The 11,847-nt window shown below is 32.4% G+C and overlaps 3 protein-coding genes across 3 annotated transcripts; all 3 read left to right on the forward strand.

The window, feature by feature from the left end:
- The first annotated feature begins 1,991 nt into the window (after nt 1-1,991).
- LOC110724077 (zinc finger MYM-type protein 1-like) lies at nt 1,992-2,792 on the forward strand. Its single transcript, XM_021903475.1, has one exon. The coding sequence runs from the start codon at nt 1,992-1,994 to the stop codon at nt 2,790-2,792; it is 801 nt and encodes a 266-aa protein (XP_021759167.1).
- Nucleotides 2,793-4,727: 1,935 nt separating this feature from the next.
- On the forward strand, nt 4,728-5,471 carry LOC110724079. Its single transcript, XM_021903476.1, has one exon. The coding sequence runs from the start codon at nt 4,728-4,730 to the stop codon at nt 5,469-5,471; it is 744 nt and encodes a 247-aa protein (XP_021759168.1).
- An 856-nt stretch (nt 5,472-6,327) lies between these two features.
- On the forward strand, nt 6,328-7,676 carry LOC110724240 (chaperone protein dnaJ 8, chloroplastic-like). Its single transcript, XM_021903651.1, has 3 exons — nt 6,328-6,653; nt 7,135-7,203; nt 7,319-7,676. Exons 1-3 carry the CDS (start codon nt 6,447-6,449, stop codon nt 7,496-7,498), a joined length of 456 nt encoding a protein of 151 aa, XP_021759343.1. The 5' UTR covers nt 6,328-6,446; the 3' UTR covers nt 7,499-7,676.
- Nucleotides 7,677-11,847: the final 4,171 nt, after the last annotated feature.

Below are 11,847 nucleotides of genomic sequence, written 5' to 3' on the forward strand. Positions count from 1 at the left end.
GGAGTCGCCTCTCGCCCTTGAACTGGCTTCCTCTTCTGTGAAGTGGAAGGTTTCTTGGCCGACTGCTCCTTGACTGAAGCAGGCGGCTTCCTGTTGATCAACTCTTGAATCTCTCCCTTGAAGTCCCTCATGAAGGTCATGAGTTCGTTCCTTGTGATGGGAGCAGACCCATCAGTCGGCTGTTGCCGAGCAGGCGGTGCGCCTGCTGGCTCGCTTCCTGTTTGAAGATGCTCCCGTTCCCTCCTTTCGGTATGACGGGTACGTCGGGCCCTTAGGGTCCCGTCTGGAGCTGTATGAGTTTCAACTTCAAATTCACTTTCGGTGTCATGGTCCGACTGAACTTGAGGGTCGTTTAGGGGACGCCTCTCTTCAGGAGTCGGTACAGACTTGGATGCCATCTCTGAAGTACTCTCCCCACAGACGGCGCCAAATGTTTCGGGGTTTTCTGATGTCCTGCGGGAGAGTTACAATTCCGAGACTGGAACCGGACGCCTGTACCTGCAAAATAACGGAGACTCCTGAGAGCTCCGCCTCCAACGGTCAAGTTAGTACCTGATTAAGGAGTAATTAATACGGAATTTAAAGTAATAAGATCTCTCTAGGTGAGAGTGTTTAATGTTGGTAATCTGCGTTGTTAGCGAGATTAGCCGGTTATTAGTGTTCCGTAATGTTTCTGTTCTGTTCCGTTCTTCAGGTGAGATTAGTTGCTTGATCAATTGCTCTCTTAATTGCTTGATTGCTTAATTCCCTTTTAATGAGGATTAATTAAGTATTTATAGTCTTGAGAAGCGTGCCACTCTCTAGGTTTAGGGTAAACCTAGGGCTGACCGGGCCTCTAAACAGGATTGGGCCTTGTTGGCCGGTTTTCCCATTTGGCATGGGTGGACACGTGGCGTGTCTCAATTGGTCCGTAGAGGACGTATCTGTGATTGACAAGTGGCAGGCTCCTATTGGCCTACGCGAAGGACACGTGGCGGAACCTGGTTGGTCCACTTGTCAAACGGTGATTGGTGGATAAAAATCCCCTAATCAGGTGTCACATCTACCAAATTAAGGTCAGTTACTTTCTTATTATCCTTTGTTATTCTTTATTCTTTAATGTTCTTAATTTTTTCCTTGATTTGGTTGTCGAATGTTGATATTTTTAATAAATTTTATAATTGAAATTGATATGAATTATATAATATGTTGAATATTGCACATTAATAAATAATAATTTGTTACAGTGGTACTTTATTACTATTAGTAAATTGTTAATTTGTTTGAGGGAATGAGGGGATTATCAATTAATTGTAAAGCTATACAAAATAATTGTATCTTGTTAAAGTAATTGTAAAAAAATCTAATTATACTCATTTAAAATTACAGTATGAAGAGAACAAAAACAAGAGATATTACAAGTTTTTTTTTAAAAAAGAGTTCATAAAGAATCTGGTGCTACCTCTAGTCCTAATCCTCCCCAATCTCAAGCAAATCAACCTGATATTTCTCAACCAATTGATAATCCTCCATCTCAAGAAACTGAAAATAGCCCTCAAAATTTAGGAGGTGAAGCAGAAATTGGAGCTAGTTCAAATCCTAGGATTGAAGTTCTAAACGATGAAGAAAGATTAACTGTGGTTGACGTTGTAAATCTTCCTCATGATCCAAGACTAAGAAAAAAGATACATGAGTTTCATCCAGATGACAGGGACCTTGTTAGGAGAGCATATATTCAAAGAAAACTTTGCCAGCCTAAAGAATATGAATTTCCTCAAAGACCTTTTGGGCAAAAAATGCGTCGTTTTAACCCTAATTGGTTTTAAAAGTATAGATCTTGGCTTGAGTATAGTGTTGAAAAGGATGCAGCGTTTTGTTTTCCTTGCTATTTATTCAAGAATGAAAATTCACCGGGTGGAGATGCTTTTGTAAGTGGTGGATTTAGAGCTTGGAATAAAACAGATGCATATGATAAGCATATTGGAGGACATATGAGTGCCCACAATCAAGCTATGGGGAGTTTAAATGCTTTTAAAAATCAGAAGGGTTCCATTGCATCTGGTTTATCTAAGCAAACTGAGGATACTATGAGTAAGTATCGAAAGAGACTACAAGCTTCTATTAAGTGTTTGAGGTGGTTATTACTTCAAGGGTTACCCCAACGTGGTCATGATGAAAGTGAGTCTTCGTCGAATCGAGGTAATTTTTTAGAACTTCTGAAATTTCTTGCAACTGAAAATTTTGATGTTCGGCAAGTAGTTCTTGAAAATGCTTCGGGTAACTCTCAAATGACATCTCCTACTATTCAAAAAGACATCATTAATGCTTGTGCAAAAGAAACAACCAAAGCAATAACTGATGAATTGGGAAGTGATTTTTTTGCTATTCTTGCTGATGAGTCTGCTGATATATCTGATAAAGAACAAATGGCTCTTTGTTTGAGATACATAAATAAAAGAGGAGAGGTGACTGAGCGCTTTCTTGGTATTATCCATGTTGCTGATACCAAATCTCTGACACTAAAATCTGCAATAGAATCTTTACTTATGGAGCATTCTCTTACTTTTTCTAGAGTTCGTGGTCAAGGTTATGACGGTGCCAGCAATATGCAAGGTGAAATTAACGGCCTTGAAACTTTAATTAAAAGTGAATGTGAATCTGCATATTTTGTTCATTGTTTTGCCCATCAACTCCAATTGACTCTTGTTGCCGTAGCTAAGAAAAATGCTGATTGTGGGTGGCTATTTGTTGATGTGCTTGCACCATTATTAAATTTTGTGGGTGTTTCACCTAAGAGAAAAGAATTTCTTTGACAAAAACAGGCTGAACATGTTGTGGAGGCACTAACTTTGGGTGAACTTGAATCGGGAACTAGTTTAAATCAGGAGCGTAGCTTGAGTAGACTCGGCGATACTCGTTGGGGTTCTCACTTTAGAACCATTTTGAATGTGCTTAATATGTATCCCATGATTCTTGAGTCACTTGATGACATTGGAGCTATTTCTGATCGTGTTGATAGGAGTAAAGCTGAGTCACTTACTCACTTATTGATGACATTTGATTTTATCTTTGTGGCACATTTGATGAAGAGTATATTTTCACTACGTGAAAAAATGAATTTGGCACCGGTTCAAACCCGGCCTAAGGCACCGGTTTGAACCGGTGCCAAAAAGGCCCACGGAAAATTATTTCAAAGTTTTTGGCACCGGTTAACCGGTGCCAAAAAACCCCCAAAAATCATTTTTTTTGTCGTCGTCATTTTTCACTTAAAAATCAAATTGACTAAAATAAATAAGAACAACAACATATTAATCGAATATCATTGAATATAGCCGAAATTTACAGTATATAATCAAGAAAAAATTACAATATACAAATTATAAAATTACAACATATAAATAAATAAAAAAGAACTACAATATAAATCAAAAAAAAAATATTACAACATCACAATAAAAAAAAAAAACCCAAACATCTAAATCAATATTCTTGATTCTTGATTCTTCAATTATGTGCAATATTTTGGTCCTGCAAAGCAAATAGTAATGTATTAGCTGCGAAATTAGTTAAAAACCCAGAAATTAAAAAAAAAATCGAAAAAATTAAAATCGAAAAAAAATTAAAACGCAGAAAATTGAAAAAATTAAAATCGAAAATTAGTTAAAACCTAGAAAATACAGAAAATGAAGAAAAAATTAAATTAAAACCCAGAAAATCAAAAAAAATTAAAACCCAGAAAATAAAAAAAAAAATCCAAAAAAAAATTAAAATCGAAAATTAGTTAAAAACCCAGAAAATTAGAAAAATCGAAAAAATTAAAATCGAAAAAAAATTAAAACCTATTAAATCGAAAAAATTAAAATCGAATATTAGTTAAAACCCAGAAAATCGAGAAAATCCAGAAAATGAAGAAAAAATTAAATTAAAACCCAGAAAATCGAAAAAAATTAAAACCCAGAAAATAAAAAAATAAAAAAAATTAAAATCAAAAATTAGTTAAAATCGAAAAACAAATAATAATCGAAAAATGAATCAAAATCGAAAAACAATAATAATACCCAGAAATGTAATCGAAAAACAAAACCCAAAAATGAAATCGAAAAACAATTACCTAGAAATGAAATCGAAAAACAAATACCCAAAAATGAAATCGAAAACAAATACCCATAATTCGAAGAAAAAAACCCAGAAAATCGAAAAAAAAAACCTATTAAAATCGAATAAAAATGAACAGAAATCAAAAATAATAATCAAAATAAAATATAAAAAAAAATACCAAGAAATCGATTGAAAGAAGTGAGGACGGTGTTGCATGTTGGAAGGAGATGAGGGAGAAGGAGATGAGGGAAGAGAAATAGAAGGAGGACGGAGAAGGAAATCGAGAAAGAGGAGGAGAGGAGAGAGAAAGAGGAAGAGAGGAGGAGAGAGAAAGAGAAACGGCTAAATGAGCTAATGTGTTTGGGTTGGGGGCTTTTATATGGGCCGGTTTTTTTTTTAATATTTAATGGCACTGGTTCACTTTAAACCGGTGCCCTTTTATGTTTTTGCCACCGGTTTGAAGTGAACCGGTGTCATATATCCTGGTTCAACTTCCCACCAAATTTTAAGGCCATTTTTGGCACGGGTTTGGACTGAACCGGTGCCAATTAGGGGGTGCCTTTTTGATTTTTTCTACTAGTGTTTCTATTACAAATGAGTTGAATATGCCATTACAAAAAAGTGATCAAGATATTGTGAATGCAATGACAATGGTGGATGTAACTAAGAGACATTTACAAGAGTTACGAGATGATGATTGGGATTCTCACAAGGAAAAAGTAACCACATTTATGGTTAAGTATGACATTGAAATTCCTAACATGGAGGAAAAGTATGTTGTCCCAAGGAGACGACAATTTCGTGGTGGTAGGCCACACGTGACTAATCTTCACCATTTTCGAGTCGAAGTTTTTCTAAGTGTCATTGATCTACAATTGCAAGAACTTGATTATCGATTTGATGAGGTAAGTAAGGAATTACTTATATGCATGTCTTGCTTCAATCCCATTAACCAGTTTTCTTCTTTTGACATTAACAAATTGATTCGACTTGCTAAATTTTATCCCAATGAATTTTCGAGTGTTGAAATTTCTTTTATGGAAGATTCACTTAAAAATTTTATTGTGAATATAAAAAGTGATGAGAGATTTTTGAATTTGAAGAACCTTAATGAGCTTTCCATGAAACTTGTTGAGACACAAAAGAATGAAACTCATCCGATAGTATACATGCTTTTGAAGTTAGTGTTGCTTCTCCCTGTGGCGACAACAAGTGTTGAAAGAGCTTTTTCAGGAATGACTCAAATTAAAAGCAAATTGCGCAATAGCATGGGAGATCAGTTGTTGAATGATTGTTTGGTTACTAGTCTAGAAAAAGATTTGTTTTTTAGTGTAAGCATAGATGCTATCGTAAACCGATTCCAACATATGAAAACTCGACGAGAACAATTGTAACTTTTTAAGTAGAACTTTGTTATGATTGAAATTTTTTATTACATTATGAATTTACCTCTATGAATAGAAGTTTTTTTTAAAAAAAATAAATTCGTCTATATCCTTTTATGTTGGTAGATATTGGTGCCCCCTTTGTTGAAAATCCTAGATCCGCCACTGGTGATGTGACATTACTTTTATTTTATTTTTTTTGTTTGCAATTAATGGTTCCACTGAAATCATAATTTTCTCACTCATATTCAGGTCTCTTGAAATATATATGGCGGGATTCTAAAATTTTCATTCACCCTTTTGAACATTTAAAATCCATGTAAAGCATTATAATAAAATATGATTGGTCTTTTTATTTTTCACCAATAAATATGTTTTTTTTAAATGATTGATGACATATGCTTCATTAATATCATAAGTACTCAACTCCTTGCATAATTTGCAATTTTGCACCCGAGAAGAAAAACCAGTTTTGTGCAAAACATTGGGCTCATTCCAGCTTCCAAACCGACAATACCGCTCTAGGAATTAGATAAAAGTATAAACTAATAATGCAAAAAAGTACCCTATCTAAACAATTTAACCTTCAACTTTTAAACACGTGGCATTATGTCATCCGCGGTGGACTGCCACGTTCAAAACAGATCATTATCACATATTATAATAAAAAAATAAAAACAAAACGAGCTAAAAATAAATAAATAAATAATACCCCTAAAACCACAAAACTCCTATTTTTATTACACGGATAAGATCATTGGCAGATCCTTATCTAGCACCACAAGCGAGACTCAGTCCTTTTTCCACAATCCACGTCTTTACACGTCATCCTTGTTTCCCTTTTTTCTCTATATATATACAACTCTACCAACCCTTCTTCTTCCTACAATTATTTATTCTATCCAAATTTTTTTTGTCTCAAATTTTATCCGAAATTATTTATTTTGTTAGAATTATCTAAATTTGCTTTGTTTTAGAGCTTTAATGGCGGCAGTGAAAGGTTTATCCTCTTCAATTTCATCTTTTTCTCCATTGATGAAGAAGAGGAAGAACAAAACGAGCAGAAATCGTGTTGCGTTTGTTTCTGCTTCGGCTGCTACTACTTACGCTGATCCTTACCAGACTCTTAGCGTTCATCGCGGAGCGTCTGAATCTGAGGTCAAGAAGGCTTTCCGACGCCTTGCTTTGCAGGTAATTTCCTTTGATTTTGCTTTAATATCTGTGCTTCACTCTGATTTTTCATTGTTTTTGTTTTTTTTTTAATGTTTTGTGAAAATTTCATCGATTTCTCTAATTTATTTTACTGTTAATCTGGTTGTAGATTCTTATTTTGTGAAAAAAAATCTGTTTTCGTCTAATTTAAGAAATTTCAACCGTATTTTATCTGTTGAATTAATACTGTATGTTTTTTCTGCCTGAGTTGTTTTTTTTTCCCTTATTGATGCGTATTTTGCTTAAAATTGAGTTTTTTCGCCAATGAAATATTTTTTCCCGTTAAGTTTCGTGAAATTTGCTTTAATTTATTGGAGAGGTTTGATTTTGAGAAATTTTATCAATTTGGATCTAATTTAAGACATTTCAGCTGTAATTTACTAAATCGTGTTGATTTTTGTGGAATTTGAAGTGTTTTTATGGTAAATCTAATTGGATTTGTAAAATGTGGTGTTTACAGTATCATCCAGATGTATGTAGAGGAGATAATTGCACAATCAATTTTCACCAAATCAATGAAGCTTATGATGTAAGCAATACTGATTCTTTTCTATTTATTATTCAATTTTCAAATAGACAAATTCACAGCACAATAATCTTGAACAAACGTAGCTTAATTGACTTTGAATTTGGTGTTAATGTAGATGTTAATGAGTAATTTTCGAGGCGAAACAAAAGAGGAAGCAGTGGAAGCATATTATGATCCAGATGAAGGATTTAGAGGAACAGACAATGATTCAGAATGGGAATTATGGGAGGAGTGGATGGGTTGGGAAGGTGCTGGAATTAGAGATTACTCTTCTCATGTTAATCCTTACATTTAATTTAATTTTTCTCGAAATAGGTGATGTTAGATTGATTAATTAATCTGATCAAGTGTACATATTCGTCTTTGATTTAACGAAAATGGTTGATTACTTTAAATTGAATAATTTATGTGTTTACTTTTATGAGATTTGAGAACCAAATCAGTGATCAAGTTGTTGTTATTAGTCTTGTGCATATTAGTCTCTTGTACATTATTAGTCTCTTGTAGATTGATAATTGGATATGATTAGCAAATTTTTCTATCTGATATAAATGGAGTATACCATATTACTACTATATTAAGTGGTGGGATGAGAATTTGGCTGAACTTATTTTAAACCTGGCTAAAACCAATATTCCAAGAACCATATAGAGTCTTGGAGATGCGGATTTGCCTTTCAAGTCGTACAAATTCAATGCTTTGACAGTTTGACACAATTCAAATGTCAAACTTTGACCAATGATATTTTGTGTATAAAATATGTACAGTTTCTAATTGAGTGTATGGAGTATTAAATATACTTCATCCGTTTTTATTTAGTTGACGCGCTTGATTTAGGCATATATATTAAAGAGAGGAGAGAGAGTGAGAGAGATTGAAAAAGCAAGTGGGGTAGCTTGTAAATACAAGGTAAAAAATTTACCCCAAAAGGAAACGTATTAACTAAAAAAAACTTATTAAAAAGAAATACGTGTCAAGTAAAAAGAGGCGGAGGTAGTATATAGTTACCAATTGAGTGTTGGTGCAGTGGTGATTGAAGTTGACATGATAAGAAGGGTCGTGTATTCGATTTCCTACAACAATTAAGAAGGGACTATAACCTAACCACCTAGAACTAAGTCCCGAAGTCGGATTAGTTCTAAAGCACAAAAAAAAAGAAAAACTTTACAACAAATAACATTATTAAAGCATGGTTTGTTCCATGGAAAAACAAATTCTCATAAGTTACAAATACAAGAACAAAATAATTGCTCACCATACCAAATGTAACTTGAATTACCATAAAATTATTGATTAACTTATAGTAAACATGTATTAAAAGCGTTTTTACTACGAGTAACAATTTTTGCTAACACGATCGAACCCACAACTAATTGTTTAAAAAAGAAAAAAAAATATTGAAAAATTCCCTCTTACTTTAAATATTTTTAAAAGTAATTTCTAAAATAAAAGGAACAAAAGATAAAACCCTAGAATCCTTTTAATTGTTCTCCATCCATTACTCCATTCTCTCTTTGTTTCTCTTCTCTACTCAGTATATAATCTAACTCATGACCGATTTTGCTTCATCTTAGGTTTAGGCGTTTTCTCTATTCTCCCTTTTCTTTACTCAAGTGGGATATCTAATGAAATTTCCTCTCTTCTAGATCTCGATATGAAATTGAATGTTTTTTTTATTAGGAAACATGTCAAAATGCACCTAGGACATGGACACGTGTGAGACACGATAGGATTCGATATTTTTTTAGATACATGGACACAAATAATGTCTTTTAATTGACAAGCCACCTTACTAATTTTAGTCAAATGTTGGGAAGCTCCAATTGATATTTCAAATAAATATAAGGTGTTTATTTAATGACAGTTTAAAAGTAGTTGTATGGTGAGTTGTTAGCTAACTTTGATCTTTGGAGTACTAATTTTTGACTATGTTCAAAGCTTTCAGCTCCATTGAAGCTTCATCCTCTGTGAAAATGGAACCATTGAAACTTTCTTAGCTCCATTGAAGCTTCATCCTCTGTGAAAATGGAACCATTGAAACTTCCTCCTCCAGGGAAGCGTCCTCCACATGAACCACCATTTCCACCACTTTGTTTTCGGCGGTAAATCTGCCAAACAACCCTAATAAAAATAGAGAAATAAAGGGCATGATGAATCCCAAATGGTACGACGTTCGTCCTTGCCGATTGATGTAATTCATGAGATCGATTTCTACGTGGTTTCTCCATGGAAGCTCATCCATCGCCTAACCTTCATTACATGCCATTAAGTAGACAACGTTAAACCATTTTTTTGCTTGAAATTTACCCATAATTAAATGACAGTATTGATAAAAAGATTTTTTATATTAGTAAGACCCTATTCTTTTGAGCTTCTGGGCAGAGCAGAGCAGGGGTCAGCAGAGCAGAGCAGAGCGGATTAAATTTCAGCAGAGCAGAGCAGAGCAGATTTCAGGATAGCAGAGCAGAGCCGAGCCGAGCATAGCAGATTTCAACACTATTATTATTATTATTATTATTATTATTATTATTATTACTATTATATATTAATGTTATTATTATTAATGTTGTTGTTGTTGTTGTTGTTATTACTACTACTACTACTACTACTACTACTACTACTACTACTACTACTACCACTACTACCACTACTACTGTTATTATTATTATTATTAATATAATTAATACTATTATTAATATTTTTATTATTAATGTTGTTGTCATTACTACTACTACTACTACTACTACTGCTGCTGCTGCTGTTGCTGCTGCTGCTGCTGCTGCTGCTGCTACTGCTACTACTACTGCTACTGCTGCTACTACTACTACTGCTACTACTACTACTACTACTGCTACTACTACTACTACTATTATTAAGTGCATATACCATTGATTTAGGTGAGTGAAAACATAAATATATGTATACCATATTTAACATATGTTAATAGTAAAAAGATAAAAGACAACGGTTTACTTATATTTATTTCACAAAAATTTTAAAATAAAATGATTTAATGAGTAATAATGATTTTACTTATAAATTTGTCTTAATCATATATTTTTAACCCTAAAAATAATAATGATATACAAATACTACTTGAAAACAACCTTTTTTTTTTTTAATTCTTAAATTGTATGGAAAGATTTGAAAAATAATTCAAATCAATGAACTAACAATCAACATACTCACATACATAAAAAGTTTCTACACATTGTGATTCTAATATCAAATGATTATAAAAGAAATTGTTATTAATTGTTATTATTATTATTTATTTATTTTGAAAGGATTGTTATAATTATTAGAAATTATTAATTAATAATAATATTAAATATTAATTCTTAATAGTTTGAATTATTAAATAGTAATAATGATAACTATTATTATAAATTATTATTATGATTAATAAATATTAATTATTATTAATATTAATAATTATTAAAATTATTCTTAATATTAATAATTATTATAATTATTCAAAATAATAAATTATTATCATCAATAGAATATTAATTATTATTATTATTGAATATTAATTATTATTATTGTTATTATTAATTATTATTTGAAAATAGAGCAGAGCAGAATAGTGCAGAGCAGAGCAGTGTAGAGCAAAGCAGATTTCTTTTGAGCAGAGCAGAATAGATTTGATTTGAGCAGAGCAGCTCTAAAGAACGGAATTTTGATCAATTGCAAATTAAAGGGTCAAACTTTAAAAATTTTGATCACAAATTCTCATCACTCAATATCAAATTTTTATAATTTGTTTTTTTTAAAGAAGAAAATTTTATAACTTTAATAGGAAAATTTGATAATTACCAGCATCTATAGTAGCCAAAATTGAAATTACCACATCAAGTTTATTTTTAAAAAATTACCACTTAGTTTTTTCCAAAACTTTTTAAACTCGTACTTGTTTGATGAATAACGTTACTATGGGGCCCAATTTCGCGTTGTCTCTCTTTTTCCCTTTCTCCTCCCTCGAATGACCCTTTTTTCCCTTGCCCAAATTGCATGATTTAATTGTGTTTTCGTCCCAATTGTCCAATTTTCATTTTACAAACCCTAATTTTTCAATTTTTAGCAAAACCTCCAAATTGATTACCCCAAACCCTAATTATTACACTATTTAATTCAATTCGAAATAGGTAAGATTGCAGAAATGTAAACCTAATTTGAGTAATTGAAATCGGATTTCAAAGAAGAATTCGAAAAAAAGGAGAAGGAAGGCAAAGAAACAGGGGGATTCGAGGGAAGAGAGAAGGAAAACGCGAAATTGGGCCCCATAATGATGTCATCCGTCAAACAAGTGGAAGTTAAAAAGTTTTAGAAAAAACTAGGTGGTAATTTTAAAAAAAAAAGGGAAATTCTCACCGATAACACCCAACTTTTGTTTTTTCTCAATGAAAGAATGCAAAATTTTGGATTATCATTGGTAATCACCAATTAGCAATACTAAGTTACTAGTAACATTAATGAAAGTTTTACTTAAAACCTTAACCATGGTTAAAATGTTAAGTGGGAAATAAACTGCAAAATGACTAAATTGGCCCTATTTATTTCCCTTAACCACTTCTGTCTAATCAAATGAATTCAACACTTCTCGTTTCATCATTATGCAGTTTGGATTCCCTTTTTTTCCTC

This window comes from Chenopodium quinoa, unplaced genomic scaffold (genome assembly GCF_001683475.1).
Source record: "Chenopodium quinoa cultivar QQ74 unplaced genomic scaffold, ASM168347v1, whole genome shotgun sequence".
Classification (NCBI taxonomy): domain Eukaryota; kingdom Viridiplantae; phylum Streptophyta; class Magnoliopsida; order Caryophyllales; family Amaranthaceae; genus Chenopodium; species Chenopodium quinoa.